At 43.2% G+C, this 18,511-nt stretch overlaps 2 protein-coding genes across 2 annotated transcripts; one reads left to right on the forward strand and one right to left on the reverse strand.

The window, feature by feature from the left end:
- Window positions 1-2,838: 2,838 nt before the first annotated feature.
- Window positions 2,839-5,148, forward strand: LOC102700581 (protein NRT1/ PTR FAMILY 6.2). Its single transcript, XM_040520745.1, has 2 exons — window positions 2,839-2,921; window positions 3,073-5,148. Exons 1-2 carry the CDS (start codon window positions 2,919-2,921, stop codon window positions 4,843-4,845), a joined length of 1,776 nt encoding a protein of 591 aa, XP_040376679.1. The 5' UTR covers window positions 2,839-2,918; the 3' UTR covers window positions 4,846-5,148.
- Window positions 5,149-10,826: 5,678 nt separating this feature from the next.
- LOC102705109 (vacuolar cation/proton exchanger 1a) lies at window positions 10,827-16,634 on the reverse strand. Its single transcript, XM_006644208.3, has 9 exons — window positions 15,960-16,634; window positions 13,813-13,880; window positions 13,688-13,716; window positions 12,547-13,220; window positions 12,405-12,458; window positions 12,183-12,299; window positions 11,787-11,877; window positions 11,644-11,714; window positions 10,827-11,153 (listed from the first exon to the last, which is right to left on the reverse strand). Exons 1-8 carry the CDS (start codon window positions 16,236-16,238, stop codon window positions 11,647-11,649), a joined length of 1,380 nt encoding a protein of 459 aa, XP_006644271.2. The 5' UTR covers window positions 16,239-16,634; the 3' UTR covers window positions 10,827-11,153; window positions 11,644-11,646.
- Between the last annotated feature and the right edge of the window lie 1,877 nt (window positions 16,635-18,511).

The raw sequence follows: 18,511 nt of genomic DNA on the forward strand, positions 1-18,511 counted from the left end.
CATGTGAAAAATTGACAGAGCAACAAGATCAACCTGTGATCTCCTTTCCTGTCCATCAAGTTTGCATTATTGTGGCCACTAACTAGTCGGCATGGAAGCTAAGGGGGCCCCATGCATACACAAATTACACACACCCGTTTGCAGAGTGCAGATCGATGCTGATGAAGCTCCTGGAACATTCCCACTGATGCTGCTACTTGCTAGGACGCTTTTATCTTCGCCCAGTTGATGCATATCAGCATGCAGCTGATGCTCACTTAATTTTCTTAGTTTCCACGTCGCAGTTCGAGCTCATCTCACCTCTTCTGACCGTCCAACGACAACGTTAGCTAGCTGCTGATCAGTATTTTTTTCTCTTGTGTGTGTGTGCCCTTGCTTATGACTGACTGACAGATCGATCGATATCGATCAGATCAATGTTACTCCCTCCGTTTTATAATATAAGATGTTTGACTTTTTTACTTACAAAGTTTAATTATTCGTCTTATTTAAAAAATTATAAAAATATCATTTATAATGCTTGTGACTTATTTTATTATCAAAAGAAATTTAAGCATGACTTGTCATTTTTTATATTTATACTAATTTTTTAAACGAATGGTCAAACATTACAACTAAAAAATTTAAACATTTTATGTTACAAAACAGAGATAGAGATAGTATTAATTAATCAAAACTATATACTTAGAGTTCACATTATTGTACCATCTCCTCCTGCCCCCACCCCCACCAGCAGCAGACCGAAACATTTATGCATGCATGCCATGGGGGGCGGAGCGACAAGTAAAGATAAAATATTGAGGGTGTCACTCATTTATTTTTTAATATTTTGAACCGAGTTTATATTATTACAAGTGGCTGAGTTTGGATTAAGAAAAATATATGGAATGAAAATACATTAACTCTAATTAAAACATTAAATATACCCCCCCCCCCCTCCCCCCTCACACAGTCAGCTCCACCCCTGTATGCCATCCCATGCATATGTACACAGCTAACCTACGTGAATGCAGGGTATGAAATTTCGGTATGCACCTTACCAGAAATTTCAGAACTTTTTCGGAAATTTTGAACGCAAGTTTTTCTCACCGAATACAGGAATTCTAAAAATATACTCCCTCCTTCTCTAAATGTTTGACGCCGTTGACTTTTTTTACACGTTTGACTATTCGTCTTATTAAAAAATTTACATAATTGCTCCCTCCGTTTCATAATGCAAAATGTTTGACTTTTCTACTTGCAATATTTGATTATTTGTCTTATTCAAAAAAATTATGAAAATATCATTTATTTTGCTTATGACTTACTTTATTATCAAAATAACTTTAAGTATGACTTGTCATTTTTTATATTTATACTAAATTTTTGAATAAGATGAATGGTCAAACATTGTAACAAAAAAGTCAAACATCTTACATTATAAAACAGAGGTAGTATTAATTATTTTTATATCACTTCATTTATTGTTAAATATACTTTTATGCACGTATATATATAGCAAAATTAATATGTACACCCCTATAGAATAAGCTATTCTATGCCTCCTTCCCTCATAAGGCCTAAACCCTCTCCCACCCTCTTCCAAAGGCTCAAAACCCCTCTTCTAGCCTGGTCAAAGCTAAATCCCGCGGGTCAAACCCGTTATTTGAACTTCCTCTGCACCCCACCTTTGCCAACTCCCGCCTATCTAAAAAGTGCAGTAACACAAAGGCAAAAATACAGTAACATGCCTTATAAAATACAGTAACAACATCAAAATATAGTCATGACGGATCTAGTTTTTTAAATCACATTTTTTTAACCATTGTGGTGAAAACAATTTCAAAAAATAATATAAAACATATAAGATATTCCTCTCTAAAGATTGAGAATACAATATTTTTAGCTCTCTCACATGCATTAGCAGTATTGTAGCAACAATATACAGTCATGTGTACTTCTATCGTGATGTTAATGTATTTCTATCACGATGTTACTGCAACTGTGCAACACACACGTTATTGCACGTATATCGCGATGTTACTGCACTTCACTCACGACGTTACTGTAATTGTGCAGTAACAATACACATATTTTATAGCAACATAGTGTTATTGCTGCATAGAAGGCGCATCATTACTACACTTATAGACATTTCTTAATATTTTGAACTTTAAACAACTTTATCTCTCAACTCATATATTATTTTTTAAGAACTTCTGTACCATATTGTTTGAAAAAATTGTTCTAAAAAAGTAGATCCTTCATGGGTATGTTTTTGATATTATTACTGTAAATTAGTCGTTGTATTGCTGCATTTTTGTCGTCGTGTTACTGCACAATTCCTATAAGACGAGAGGTGGGCTTAGATAGACATGAGGGGAAACCCATAAAGAGGTTGATCCACGGGGTTAACTCTTTGACCAACCTTTAAAGAAAGTAGGGATGGTTTTTGGCCTTATGAGAAGGGTGGGAGGTGAGATTGGCTTTGGAGGGGGGTGTAGAATAGCTTATACTAAGAGGGATGCACGTATTAATCTTGCTATATATATATATATATATATTTGAAAAAAAAAATTGAATAAGACGAATAGTCAAATGTTTGTAAAAAAGTCAACGACGTCAAATATTCAGTGACGGAGATAGTATATATAAAAATGATCATTTTGGAAATTTCGGAAAAATACCGTCATCGGGCCCTAACGACATAGCTGAAATTCCCGAAACGAAATTGCAAACCCTGAGTGCGTGTCCCTTTCGATGCTAATTAAGTAATGACGAGTGATTAATTAATCTGGTCGTGTTTGTGCATGCTCATCTTGGCGCCTATATAAGGCCAGACTGCAAGGCCACGAGGCCGTGGAGTAACCAAAGCTTTCGAGCTTAAAGCCCAACGTAGCCAGCTCTAATCTAGCTGTTCATCGACGAAAACATCATCAATGGTGCGTGTGACATCGATCCAAATTAACATTTCTTGTTCATAAATAAATTTAGGTTAAAAATTCGTAATTAGTTTGCTAATACATTATCATATGATGTTGTATATATAGATCGTAATTGTATGAGCTGCATGGAATATATGTGTGTGTGTAGGAGGGGAAGAAGACGACGACGGAGAGGTCGCCGTGGAGCGGCGGCGATGGCGGCGGCAACGTGGTGCGGGACGCGGTGGACTACCGGGGTTGCCCGGCGGACAGGGCGGCGACGGGAGGGTGGGTGGCGGCGGCGCTGGTGCTGGGGATCGAGCTGTGCGAGCGGCTGTCGACGATGGGCATCGCGGTGAACCTGGTGACGTACCTGACGGGGACCATGCACCTGCCGAGCGCCGCCGCCGCCAACGTCGTCACCGACTTCATGGGCACCTCCTTCCTCCTCTGCCTCCTCGGCGGCTTCCTCGCCGACTCCTTCCTCGGCCGCTACCTCACCATCGCCGTCTTCGCGCTCGTCCAGGCCGTCGGCACGGGCCTGCTCGCCGTGTCCACGCTGATGCACCAGCTGCGCCCGCCGCCGTGCGCCGCGGCGGCGGCGGGGGTGGCGTGCGAGCAGGCCACACCGGTGCAGATGGGCGTGCTCTACGTCTGCCTCTACCTCATCGCGCTCGGCACCGGCGGCCTCAAGTCCAGCGTCTCCGGGTTCGGCACCGACCAGTTCGACGACCGCGACGACCGGGAGCGCGCCGCCATGGGCCTCTTCTTCAACCGCTTCTTCCTCTTCATCAGCTCCGGCACGCTGCTCGCTGTCACCGTGCTCGTCTACGTCCAGGACCACGTCGGCCGGAGCTGGGCCTACGGCATCTGCGCCGGCGCCATGCTCGTCGCCATCGCCGTCTTCCTCTCCGGCACCAGGAGGTACCGCTACAAGCGGAGCTCCGGGAGCCCCATCGTGCACATCCTCCAGGTGCTCGTCGCCGCCGCCCGGAAGCGCGGGCTCAAGCAGCCGCTCACCGCCGCCGCGCTCTACGAGGACCGCCCCGACCACGCCCGGATCCCCCACACCGCCCAGTTCCCCTGCCTGGACAGGGCGGCGGTGATGGCCGGCGACGACGACAACGAGGTGGTCGGGCCGGACGGGCGGGCGGCGCCGAACCCGTGGAAGCTCTGCTCGGTGTCGCGGGTGGAGGAGGTGAAGATGCTGGCGCGGCTGATGCCGGTGTGGGCGACGACGATCCTCTTCTGGACCATCTACGCGCAGATGATCACCTTCTCCGTCGAGCAGGCCACCACCATGGACCGCCGCATCGGCGGCTTCGAGATCCCGGCCGCCTCGCTCACCGTCTTCTTCGTCGGCGCCATCATGGTCACCCTCGCCGTCTACGACCGCGTCTTCATCCCGGTCTGCCGCACCCTCACCGGCAAGCAGGGCTTCACCAACCTGGAGAAGATCGGCATCGGCCTCGCCCTCTCCGTCGTCGGTATGGCCGCCGCCGCCCTCTGCGAGAAGAAGCGCCTCTCCGCCGCCGCCGCCGCAACGCCGGTGCCGATCAGCGTGTTCCTGCTGACGCCGCAGTTCCTGCTGGTGGGCGCCGGCGAGGCGTTCATCTACACGGGGCAGCTGGACTTCTTCATCACGAGGTCGCCCAAGGGGATGAAGACGATGAGCACGGGGCTGTTCCTGACGACGCTGTCGCTGGGCTTCTTCCTCAGCAGCGCGCTCGTCTCGCTCGTCAAGGGCGCCACCGCCTGGCTCGCCGACACCATCGACCGCAGCCGCCTCGACTACTTCTACTGGCTCCTCGCCGTCCTCAGCGCCCTCAACCTCGCCGCCTACCTCGTCTGCGCCATGTGGGCCACCGCCAAGCCTCCGCCGCCGCCGCAGCAGCAGCACCAGCTCGCCATGGCGGTCGCCGACGCCGACGACAAATGCTAGCTAGTACCTATATACATACAGAGAGATCATACACTCCAATATGTATAAGCACTTGGCTATGGTTAGTTAATTAATCAAGAGGCATTTTACAGATTATGTGCCCCTTCATGCAGTAGTTCTTCATGCAAGCTCAGTGTTCGGTGTTCACTCGTGATTAATGATGAAACTAAGAAACATCTGAGATTAAATTAATAAGATCACCCTTTTTAGTTCTCAGCTCAGTGTTCAGTGTTCACTCATGATTAATGGTGAAACTAAGAAACATCTGAAATTAAATTCACTAGATGTATACCCGCGCGTTGCTGGGGGAGAACTTTGTGATAATATAGTAGATATAAATTAAAAAATTCTTACTTAATATAAGATTTTTTTCATGTGTTTATATATTTTTGTGCGTTTATCAATTATCCATAAGTTATAAATGATTCGGTTATATGGCGTGCCTTTTGAGAAAAGATATGTAAATTACACTCTTGATGAATCATCCAAAGGCTAATTGAGGTAATGTGAAGAGATGTAATTTACACCCTTCATACATTATTCTAAAGCTAAAAACAATTGAGATGATATGGCTTAATTTACACCCTTAATGTATCATTCTAAGACTAAAAATAATTAAGATGATGTGGCTTCATGAGAGAATAGAGAATGTCATTAACTTTATTAACTTTATAGGAAGTAGGGGATGTGTAAGGTATCGTTTGGCTTTTTGAAATTAAAAAGGTAAAGATATATTTGTTAATGAAAAATATGTTATAAATAATTTTGTATATACATGTTTTTATGATTAAAGGAAAAAATTAATACGGTAAAAAACCATAAAAACAACTCTAAATTTAAGATAAAAATTCAAATTTTAACTTATAAGCATAAGGATAAATGAAAAGACGATGGCGTAAGCTCACGTGGTCATCAGATTAGCTATCATTTCGTGCATCCATGCACATAGGCAACATGTTTCAAAAAGATTGTTTTAGACATTTTTTAAATTTTAATTTATATATAGAGAGGGCGCAACTTCGATCTGGACCAAAATATTAGACGGTCAAAATATTCACTTGCCTGTTTGCAAATAATCAAATTATATACCGTGAAGAAAAAGTTTACTCATTCACTTTGAAAGAAAATATATCAGAAAGAAACACCGAACGAAGCGAAACATCTTACGTACTCAGTGTAACAATAAGAAACAAAATCCAAAGACTGATCGAACGGCCACAATAGAATGAACAGTGCAACAGTACAGAGTTAAACTAGCAATGCAAGATCCATCCGTACTTCACCGAGAACTATAATTTTTATAGATAAGATCACCCTTTTCAGTTCTCATTGTTGAGATTTGGGAATATTCCCAAAAGAGGATCACACTTTTCCTCAACAATCAGAATAGTATCTTACTATCATATATGTAATAGCCAGCTTTGGTGATTCTAGTTGTTGGAGACTTTTGCCACATTAAAGATGGGGCCAAGAGTGAGATGATCTCCTAAATCCAAATGGCAAGCATTTGTACATACAAAAGTTAATTAAGTTCAGCAACACAAGTCTAGTTAAACAGAGCTAGCTGCCTCACACGCCTGATGCACATCATGTCAGTGAACAAGAACAATGCATATTTCTAGGTGAACAGAGCTCACTGTAAGTGGCTGATTGGATCCGGTGATTTTTTATAGTCTCTTGTCACATTGGATGTTTAGATATTAATTAGTCTATTAAATATAGACTGATAATAAAACTAATTATATAAATAAAGTCTATTTCATTAGATAATTTTTTTAAGCCTAATTAAGATACGATTAGCAAATTTTTACTGTGGCATCACATTCACTAATCATGGACTAATTAAGCTCAATAGATTCGTCTCATGAAATAGTCCAGAGTATAAGATGAGTGTCCAAACATTCGACGTCATAGACTTAAAAAAAAGTCTGAGGGAAACAGGCCCTATAAACAACTAACGTTGCTTCTGCTTCCCATATGGGCCGGCCGGCCCACGTTTGCCTAAACTATTGTTGAACTTACAACGAGTTTTGTTTTCTTTTACTCCAGTCCACATATAAACTTAATTTCCTTGCTCTCTTCCAACCGCTTGGCCTTTCACCTCTACCAAGGTTCCTTGGAGCTGATGTGCAGCCTCCATAGATGCCTTCTTTAGAATTGGCCATTCTTCTAGATCATTAAAACCGATAGAAAAATCTTGCTTCATAAAAGCTATCGCAGAATTAACCGCGACCCCAACCCCGGTGCACAAAGGCACTACAGAGCAAAGTGCTTCATCGGTGCCGAACTCAACTGCCCCTCAGCCACACTAGCCGGAGAACCGTCCACTGTTAGAACCGTGGATTCATCTAGGGTTCTAGCTCTAGTTCAGTGTCTCTATTGAATAGATCAATTGCATTGTGATTGAGGGAGAAGGGGTTTAGATACCGACTAGTGGATCCGCTCGCTGATGAGGAGGAACCGGCCATCATCGTCGTTGTTCGGCTTGGCGGCTGACTGCGGCGGTGGTCGGTGAAGTTCAGGCGAGGTCCTGGTCGCGGCGGCTCTGGCAAGGTCGAGGCACGGCGGTGGTGATCCCGTCACTGGCTGCACCTCATTTGATCGGATTAGGGTTTACGGGGTGGAGTGCTGGCGGCGGCGAACCTTGGGACGCATGCCGAGCCAGCCTCCACCCCCTGTCTATATAGTGCATGGGTTACAGGGGCCACCAACCTACTTGGGCTGGATGCTCCCAAACAGAGCGCAGTCAAGGTTGCCCTTTAGCCGTTGGGCTATAGGGCTGGAGATCAAATCCAACATCTACTGCTCTTTCTTCTACCCCATCGATCATCCTGATCCCACGGCCAGCCTTGCCCTCGTCGTCATCGTGGCCGCTGGCCTGCATGAAGAGACGTGGTCGGCCATGTCATCCGATGATGATTCCAACGAGTGGAGCACACCGAGCTCCGCTCGCCTCGCCAAATTAAGATTCCATCAATGTATTTATTCCTCGACGACCGAAAGCCCCCACCGCCCTCATTATATATCGACGCGCTCCACTTCTACTTCGTCCGTGTTAAATGCGCTAGACTCCTCAAATTCCACATGGGGAAGCATCGCCTTTCTCTCGTCGACCCACCGTATCGTAGGTGTGTTCAAGGGAGGCATCATCCATCGATCGTACATGCTTGTGCCGTGCCGCTCAACGGAGATGTGCTCGGGTTCGCTGGTCAAAGGGATGAACAAGCTCGGTGACATCGATATAATTAATTAATCAGCATGATCACTTTGGCTGAGTGCTAACCAGTTGAGCTCAGATCAATGACTAACCGCCAAGAATTAATGTACGCCAGGAGCTGGGGTTCTTCAAGGCCATCGTGCCATACAGGAGCTTCTGCACTCCAGGTGTTCCGTCTCCAGCAGCACAGTCAGTTCCGAGCAACTGGGGCAGTGTGCTCTGCTGCATCCTTGGCAACAGGCCCGATGGCCCATGCATGACCCAACTGCTGGTATCACGGCCGGCCGGTTCTTCACCTTACTTCTGTTTGGCACCTCAAGTGAGCTCTCCATGGAGACCCTAATGATGCACGAAGTGGCAATGGCTGGCAAATGTGTTCACTCTAGCATGCGATTCGCAACTGCTATACTGCTAACCGGCGGTTTTATTATTTGTTCTATGCATAACATTTTACGGCTTTATCTATCACTTACTCTGTTTTATATTATAATACATTTTAGGTTGTTTAGATTTATCCATATATATGTTTTATATATGTGTCTAAATTCATTACCATACCTATAAATTTAGCCGATGCCAGAAAATCTTATAGCGTGAAACAAACGAAATAGCATCTACTTACTGAGGTTGTGATTAAAAGAAATCTTACTCTGTTTATGGGCTTTTTGCTATTGTCATACTGCAAGTGTGATGAATTTCATTTCAGGCTCTTTTGTTTTTTGAGTGGAAACATTATAATCGCTCTATGAATCTTGCTACTCAAAAGGGCTCTAAATTGATAAATAAAACACTGATTAGGTATGTATGGCTCCATGCATACAAATATCAGAATATAACAAGCTGGAAGTAACTTAGGAAGTTCAGTCCATGTAGACTATTGCAGCTAACCTCCTACTAGTATTAGTTTCTCAAATCCACATGTCAGCCGTATCTTTTGACGTTGTAGGAGCACAAACAAACTCCTTATTAACGATTAAAATAATGTAGATAAACTTTTATACACATGTTCTTACCAGTCTAAAAACAAAGACTGAAAAGTAAACTATGATTAAAAAACTTCAAAATTAACTCTAAATTTAAGTCTTTAATTTAAATTTTGGCTTATAACGATAGGCATAATAAAAAAACATAAATACCAAGAGGGTGTATTTCCTATCTAAATTAAGCCTATGTTCTTGTCGGAGCAACAAAGTTACTCTTAGTCAACTTTCCTTTGATTTAATGACTGACATGTGAACCTGATGGTTATATAACCCACATTCGGAAAACAAATTCAGAGGATCTCGTTTCGTTCATGTGTCTTGTCTTTTATACTTGTACTACTTCCACCATGTTTCTTTGGACAAAGCACAAAAAGATATGTAACACTGTTCTGTTAGACTTGGAAAGCAAACTTAAAATCATTTCACTATGACTATGTTTCTTATGTCAGTTTCAATTCATAAACCACAGTATTGCTTCGATCAGTTCTGCAGTTGAACATAGATTTAGTTTACATTTGCTGTCTCTTCTTCTAAAATTCCGGCAGGTCGCTGCTGATTCAATTAGACAGGTAAAAAAAATAATTACAATACAGTTAAACTGACGTACAGGTTTCTCACCCATGTTTTAGTCAGTCATTGCTCATACCATGTATATAAATGGATAAGTTTTCTTTATCATCTTTGAAAAGGTAATTAAAGGTATCATATTTTTAATGTAAAAATCTAGTGACTTCAAGTATTTAGAGTAACCAAAATTTTACACTAAAAACTTGGTATCTCTGTGTACTATCTCAAGGATCATCAAATTAATTTTTATAAATGGGCGTGTAGGGAGTAAAACAAAATGAATGTGCTACAAATAAGATTATAGATTGGCATAATATATCCAAGTATTTTGGCTTCAATTCCTAGCTGTTTTCTACGTAATATGATCCGCTGAGCAGCTTGCATGAGAATTAGGAGATGTCTTTCCTTATTGATATGACTAATTGGCTATAAAGTTGACTCCTCAAGCTGCATTTTTGCTACAATGGGCCAGAAGTTTGCCTGCTGTCCAGCATACTCCCTTTGTTCAGATGGGTCACTTCAAACATGGGCCTTATCATTCGGCTTCAATTTATACTTATAAGTTAAAATTTAATTTTTTTATCTTAAATTTAGATTTAAATTAATTTTTTCATCGTAGCTTATTTTCAGCTTTTATTTTTAGATTATTAAGAACACATATATAAAAAATTTATTCATAAATTATTTTTCGTTTATGAACATGCAATTTTGCTTTTTCCGCGAAAAAGGCAACCGATGACTGTGATGGATTTTAACGTCTTAAATTCTTAATGCTTAAGGTAAATGATAACTCCGTTCTATTCTGAACCTAACGAGTTAGGCACATCAACACCCAGGCAAGAACATGGAACATTGTACAAATAAGAAACACTGTCTAATAATTATTTTCTAGAAGAAGAAAAGCTCATCTGTTCCTGACGATCTATATATCTTTATGACAACAATTGGAGGAGATGAATAGGAGGGATTGGCTTGATAAAAGGAGATACCAGAAAACAAAACAGGAGTTTTCGGTCTCAATTCATAGAAATGATTGGTTGTCCCAATCTTCTCTTTTTGTTGTGTTGCCTGAAACATTGGCAGTTGTCACTTCATTGTCAGATTTCCTGTCTTGGTGAAAATAAATGTACCAGTTCTAAGATGGAACAGAGTACAGGCGTAGAGATGAAGACATTATCTACTCTCACATCATCAACCTGCTAGGAGAGCATAGATTTGCACCACAAATACTATCTTATTAAGATCTGCATACATGGAGATGCTTCTCATGTACACTGGATATAGGGTTGGGCACAAATATGTATTGATATCCTTATTGCATGCTTATCCTAAACCCCCAATATAAGAGAGAATGATTAGCAACACCTTGACATGCATTTCTTCCTAAGATCTATGCATTCCTCCGGAAAGCTCTGATGGTCATGCACTCATGATGATCTTTCTTGCTGGCACATAAAGAGCTATCCTCCCAGGTGACCTGGCAGCCTTTAGGTACATTGCTTGTTGTCCCCTCATGCTGTTTTGTTCAGCTAGGCCTCGATCTGAAAAGTTCACATGCATCAGATGCACATTATGGAGCTGGAAATCTGAGAACCTAACTTGCCAGAGGTAAAAATTGGGTAGAGTAGAGTTGGTTAGCTGAAAATAAGTACGTAGTACTATTGCACTATAGTGCAGCTCTGCCCACCTAGTGAGAAAAACAGATACTCTGTTCTAAAAGGTTGCGGGTACCTAAAGGTTACTATCAATAAAAGGGAAAGGTGCATCTTGCCAAGAACACATGCTATTATTTGATAACATGTTGAGACACATGCGTGCATAGTACTAGACAATCCAAGATTCGGACAAACTAACTACTCAATCACATCAGATGCTGAAAATCTTGACAAAATACAGTGGTCCACATAGAGAGAGACGACAGGACGAGAAGGCAGAAACTATATGTATTCAATTTTTAAGCCATCTTCTATAATTTTCTTGAAAATTAAAGACTAATGTTCTATATTAAATTATCACAGAATGCTAGCTTACCTATCATGCGACCTGTACATTCATGGAGCTGTTTGGCACATCCAGCAAGGTTCCATTGTTGTTTGCATGACCTGTCATGTGAAAGGCTATTGTGAATATGTTCAAGCTCAAATTCATGCTGCTATTTTTATAAAGGCACATACCTGCAGGTTGTCTCGCAACGAAAAAGGATGCACCGATGACAATGTAGCACAGGAGGAGGAGAACCCCCTTCAAGTAATGTGATGTTCCATCCTGCAAACCAAGTCCATCTATTAGGTCTATGCATGCAAATTTACAAATCAATTGCAATGTTCCACTTAAGGTCTTGTTCTATTATTCCCCAAGAGGGAGGGATTGGAGAGCCTTGAGGAAAAATAATTCCACAGCACAATAGACGTGGAATAAATCCATTCCTAATCCCCTTGAATCCCCCGTGATAGAGATTAACCGAACAAGGCTTAAATGATCTCCTGTTATGTGACCCTGAACAGTAATTTTCAGTGAATAAAATCAATTTCGACTAGTTACCTGAAAGTAAAATACATGAGTCAGTGTACCTGCAGGGTGAAGGCCGTCACCAGCACCGCGATGAACAGAGAGCCGGTCTCCAGCAGCTTGAAGTCAAGATCCATTTGGATCCCCATGATCCAGGCCACGAGGACACTCAGTGGCACCTGCAAAAGTTGTGATACATTGTCATTACTTCGCAATCCGTTCAACCTGATGACAGCAGAATACCATATAGGCTGTGTACTTGAAAAAACGATCGTTACACTCACCACGAACATGGATATCTGGGTGGCCGATCCCAGAGCTACCCCTAGAGTGATGTCCTACATCAATCAACAAGTCAATATTGATTGGTTTTATGGTTTCACGAGAGATGTTGATCGTTGTATGGATATGTACGTATCTATTTACCAGTTTGTTCTTGAGTGCAAATATGATGGCGCCGGCATGCTCAGCGGCGTTCCCGACGATGGGGAGCAAGATGATGCTGATGAAGCTGACGGAGAGGTCCCAGGACTGCGAGGTAGGCTCGATGGTGCCGACGACGTACTCGGAGAGGACGGAGATGACGACGGTCATGACGACGAGCCAGAAGAGCGCGCTGTAGAACGCGAGCGCCGGCTCCTCGTAGTCGGCGCCGCCGGCGTCGGCGCCATCGCCGTCGACCTCCTGCGGCTCGAAGAGCTGGCGGTGCGTCTTGAGCTGGAAGAAGAGGTAGGCGACGTAGGACGCCAGCATGACGAAGCTGCAGGCGCGGGAGAGGTCGAGCGCCGCGGTGGCCGCGGCGACGGAGTGCTCGCCGGCACCGACGGCGTAGCGGAGCAGCAGCGGCATGGACTGGCAGAGCACGCCGAGGATGAGCAGGCCCGTGCTGACGTCGGACTGCTTCCGGTCGTAGGGCTGCTCGGCGCCGAGGTTGACGACGCCGCCGCAGAAGAGGGAGGTGCCCAGGACGAGCAGCAGGTTGGACAGCACGGAGCCCAGCAGCGAGCACTTCACCACCTCGATCTTCCCCTTGAGCAGCGCGAACAGCGCGATGATCAGCTCCGTCGCGTTGCCGCACGTCGCGTTCAGCAGCCCGCCCACTGCCACATGCACGCACGCACCGTACACATCAGCACAAATGGGTGATGACATATTTGCAAACAAAAAATAACTTATGAATAAAATATTATATACATATCCTAACGATTTAAAAGTCAATGAAAAATAAACTTTGGTGAAAAAAGATGTAAAATCAAATTAAATTTAAAGTTAATAATTCAAATTTTGGATTATAAGCATAAGAATAAGTCAAAAGATGGGGAAAGTTTTGTTTATCTAATAAAAAGGAACATTTGTTTCTTTGAAAAAGAAAGTTTACTTCATCTACATAACTTATTTAGCTTTTCCAGCTAAGAAGATGCAACAATTTCTCTTTTTTTTTAAAGTTGGCCATATCTTTTTAGATGATTACATCCTGGAGTCATTGGGTAATATGTAGGCTGAAGCAAACTATTTTGGGTGAAATTCCTATTGTCAATTTAGTGTGGGATCGATCAATGTGACTTACCGGTGGGACCGGTGTAGAGTGCAATCTGCCTGCAGAGAGTCAACAGCAAAACGCAATTTTCAGCAATGGAATTACACAAACAAAGTAATTGCTTCTGAAACGAGTAGTAGCCAGAATGAACTCACTCTGTCAGGAAGCTGACTCGCTCAGCGAGAGGGATGAGGCCCAGTAAACTAAGAGCAAATACCCACACCTGTCAAGATAGATGCATGTTTTTACCAATATCCAGTAGATAAGTAAGATGACGCCATATCGACAAAACAAAAGTAACATGGCGTATTATTTTATCTTTATGACTAATTTACTAGCATCGGATCAAACCAAATACCCGCATCATAAATAAATGAAATGACACATGAAATGAGTAAAACATGTCTCTTCCAACTAATCAGGAGACCAGGAAATGTGTGACTGTTGACCTTAACCACAACAGTCCAAAACTCCAACCTTTACTATCTTAACCATCATGCATGATGAATGCAGCAGCTGGGTGTAAAGTGTAACTCTGTCTTTTTGTTTCTTACGTTTACGAGCCAAAATTTATTTTTTAATATTTAATTTAATATTGGCTTTAGAGTATTTTCATCGTAGCTTTTTTATCTTTACTTTTTTAAGATTGCTTAGAGCATGTGTATAACAGTTTTATTTATAAATTATTTTTTATTTAAAAACATATCGTTTGTCTTTCATCCCTAAAACCTATCTCCAAACTCTAAGCCAATTTAATCAATTAGCATAACAAACAATCAGACCCCATGGTTCACCAAGCTCCAAGACAGAGCGGGAATGATCATTTCAGGTGAGAAGTACACTCAACCAGGGCAGAGAAAACGGGATGGCTCCGTCACCGTATCAGCCGCTGTACCGGCAGAATTCTGTCGTCTACTCAGCAGCATCAGGGTGTCATGACGCTGCTAATTTTGTCGGGTTTACATGGGTAGAGTGTGTCAATTGCAAGATGACAAAAGTTCAGTTTCGCTGCAAGGGTGACAGATGGTTCTTCAAGTTCAGGGCTCCACGGCAGAATATTTGTGTCCCAGAGGAGGAAATCTGGAAACGGAATAGGCTCCACCAGCAATGCACGTATGTTTTGCTAGAAATATTCTATCACAGAGACAGGTAGGAAATCACAAGCTAACAGTGCAGCGGAGAATTAAAAAATACTACGGAGAATTAACTGCATTTTAATTCCTGGGACTGTACTTCAAGTTACAGCTAGTAGGAGTATCATTCTTCATTCTGTAGAGAGTTGGGACTCTTCTTTAGAATGCCACGTCACTAGGACCATGCCTCTTGGTTCACCAAGAAACCAGTGTGGAGAAACTTTACGGGGATTTCCCTGAAACTAACCCAATTCTTTATTATTATCGTTCCAAAAGAGCAGTGGATTGGAATTCCAGCCCTATTATTTGGCTTCTCTCGTGCTTATAAACTAATATTTAAATTTTTAACTTTAAATTTCAAGTATTATCATCCTAGTGTATTTTTAACATTTGCTTTTAGATCAATAAAAACACTTCGATAAAAGTTTTATAATTTTTTTCTGCAAATACAATGTTTGGATTATTTTTTTACTCTATTTTGTACTCCCTCTATAATTTTTTATTTTTTATTAACACCGTTGACTTTTGAATCTATATTTAACCGTTCGTCTTATTTAAAATTTATATTCAAATATACAAAATTATAAGACATACTTAAAGTTCTTATAATAATAAATCATATTATAACAAAATCATTAATAATTATATATTTTTTAATAAAACAAATAGTCAAACGTAGAACTAAAAGTTAACGGTGTCATATAAAAAATGTGAAGAGAGTATAAAAGATCTGTATAGAGGTATAATTTCCAAAATGGAATTAAGAAGTTCTTCCAAAACACAAGCATGAACAGTTAAACACTGTCACTACTTACCACCGCATAATATGGTCGATTACACTACAAGAGAAATAACTCACACGAGCAATGGAGCAAGAACTCTCCAATAACAGTGTCCAGGATAGAGAGGAATACTGAAGAGATGGGGAGGAGGGGCCCGGCCTAGCCTAATTTTACAAATGCAGCGACACAGCCCTCGTGCCGATGTGCAGTGGCCCATGTGCATGTGGCCGTAGCAGAAGAAAGAGCTAGACGACACCAAGCAGAATAGACAGCACCGCTCTCTCGGTTAATTAGGAAAAAAAAACGCTCAAAAAGCCGCGCCGCCGCGGCCGCCACCTGGTCACCGGCGACGGCGGCCACGAGAGGGAAGGGAAGGGTTAGTAGTACCTGGCCGAAGCGGAAGCACTGGGCGGCGATGGCGAGCGGGACGGCGGGGAAGAGGACGGCGAGCTTGGTGCCGAGGAACACCTCCTGGAGGTTGGCGAGGACGGGGCGGAGCGGCGCCACGGGGACCTTGCGCACCAGCGCCGCGTCCGACTTCTTCCGCAGCGACGACGACGACATGCTGTGCGCCGTCCTCCCCACGCCGCCGCTCCTCCCGTGCGGGTGGCCCCCGTGCCTCGCCGGCAGCTTCCTCCCCGCCTCCATCGCCTGCGCCGCCTCCATCCCCGTCCCCCCCACAAATCTCACCGCTACCACAACACTCCCTCCCTAGATAACCCAACCCCTCCGCCGCCGCCGGACTGCGATTCCGATTCGAGATCGATCTCGCTCGCGACGAGTGTTTCGTTTCGCTTCGCTTCTCTTCTCTGCTGTGCGACGCAGGATGAGCAGAAGCGGCCGCAGCGCGAGCTCATATATATATGGATGGAAGGGCAATTATTCATCAAGAATGGATTATTTGGTCATCAATACGCATCCATCGTAGTGCTAACAAACACAAACACAACAACAATTTAACACCGTGCAACCCTGTTGATTCGTTCGAATTTAACTACGCCCAGCTTCGAGTTAATTAATTAATTAATTAATTATCACATAGTTACAAATATATATGTATGTGCATTAACACTACTACTAATAATGAACACTGCTACTATAATCATGATAGCCATAGGCAGAAAGGGGCCAAAGATTAGATGGATGGATGAATGGAATGATATGGAAATAGAGGAGGGAAGAAGAGGACGAGGAGAGAAGAGAATTCAAGGAGGGAAATTAGAGCAAGTACGGACTGATCTCATGACGGCGACGTGGGGGGTGGGGGAGGAAGCTTCCGCGAAGCTTCAGGGCGGAGCGGCGGGTGCGTTTCGGCTCGTCCGCGTGCGCGCCGCGGTCGGTTCTGCTCCGCCCACCCGCGCCGCCGATTCCCGTGGCCCCGGACCATCGGAGCAGACCGTCCTCTCCCAAGGGGGTGTAAAATGTTTAAAATAAGTGTGATATTAAATATTTGACTGAATGTCGAACGGGACTTTTGGGCGCAGATGAAAAAACGAATTTTACGGCTAGCGTGAAAATCGTGAAACGAATCTTTTGAGTCTAATTAATCTGTCATTAGCATATATTGGTTACTGTAGCACTTATAGGTAATCATGGATTAATTAGGCTCAAAAGAAACAGAGATAGTAGAAACTTTTGTAAAAGATTTAAGTGGATGAAAATGTTTGTATGTTATCTCTTTACTATCTGTAAAGAAGAAAATATCAATGTTTTTCGTATGCTCCATTCCTCCAAATCAAATGGTTTTCATATAAATCCAATAATGAATAGTCCCTAAACTACACTAGGGATAAATCATTTTAGCATTGGATTTTAGAATGGCTCGAGCCCGCTAAATTCCTCACGGTTTATTTAATCGAGGCAAGAATGCTAACGTTATATCAAGAAGAAGATACCTTATTTTAAAGAGAGAATGAGGTTAAACACACAAATGTTTAGTTAATTTGGTGAAAACCCAGCTAAAGTCATAAAGACAACAACCAAACAAACTCTAGCCACAGCCACAGAAAGTAGCAAGCTCAAAGCATAACTAGGCTCCCTACTCATTGGCCACAACAAAATGACATCGCCCTCATGATAGAGTGACTCTTGACTTTATCCCAAAACACCATGAAAACAATGTTAACATCTTAATCCGTGCCAACACAACTCAGTAGGACCCATGTCATTATTCCCATAGAATTATTTGCACCGTATTGCACTATAGCTCCAACTTCACAACCGTCAGCCTCACTGAGACACAACTAAGCCAAATTGCACAAGCCTCGTAGTTTGAGAGTCGTCGTTCCTGCAATTTGTTAGATACGATCATTGGCTTCACAATGGTGTTCGCATTGCTTCTGTTCTAGCTAACACCAGACATGACCCAGTAGATGCCCAATGAGAGATAGGAGCGATATATCAAAAGAAGACACATCCATAATTGATGATATAACTCAATCAAATGAACTAGATTTAGGTTTTCACTTGAAGTACCTTTAACAACAGAGAGATGCTCCCATCCAGCAGGTACCGATGGTACCTGTCCGGTACAAAATCACAGCCACACAATGAGCTCAATCGGACGATGGTAAATATTCGGTACCTCTAGGTACAATTTTGCCCATGACTTGGTACTGGAATATTTTGTGTGGTGGAAGGATAAATTTGTCATTTCGCGTAGAAGTGTCCAGGAGAGGGAAATCTGATCCGATCTGTAGGAGGAGGCGGCAAGTTCTTTCGTGGGTGGCGGCGCGGCGATAAGCTTCGTGAGAGTAGGCGGCGGCGGCGGCGAGGTGCTCCGTGGGAGGCGCGGCGTCGACGCGCTTTGTGGGAGGCGAGGCGGCGGCTGCGGCGGCGTCTGATCTGTACGAGGCGGCTGATGGCGAAGTGCTCCGTGGTACGATTGGGAAACACCCGGTACAGAGATGAATCCGTCCATCCATTCTAATGGCAAAAGA

The sequence above is a fragment of the Oryza brachyantha genome, chromosome 1, assembly GCF_000231095.2.
Source record: "Oryza brachyantha chromosome 1, ObraRS2, whole genome shotgun sequence".
NCBI lineage: Eukaryota > Viridiplantae > Streptophyta > Magnoliopsida > Poales > Poaceae > Oryza > Oryza brachyantha.

What these genes read in the sequence shown, in the direction of transcription:
- LOC102705109 (XM_006644208.3), bottom strand. Translation starts at nt 16,238, where the DNA reads ATGGAGGCGGCGCAGGCGATGGAGGCGGGGAGGAAGCTGCCGGCGAGG. An exon ending in ACTCTACACCGGTCCCACCG is followed by an intron (nt 13,221 to 13,687) that starts GTAAGTCACATT and finishes TGCATGTGGCAG; the next exon opens with TGGGCGGGCTGCTGAACGCG. An exon ending in TTGCACTCAAGAACAAACTG is followed by an intron (nt 12,459 to 12,546) that starts GTAAATAGATAC and finishes TGATTGATGTAG; the next exon opens with GACATCACTCTAGGGGTAGC.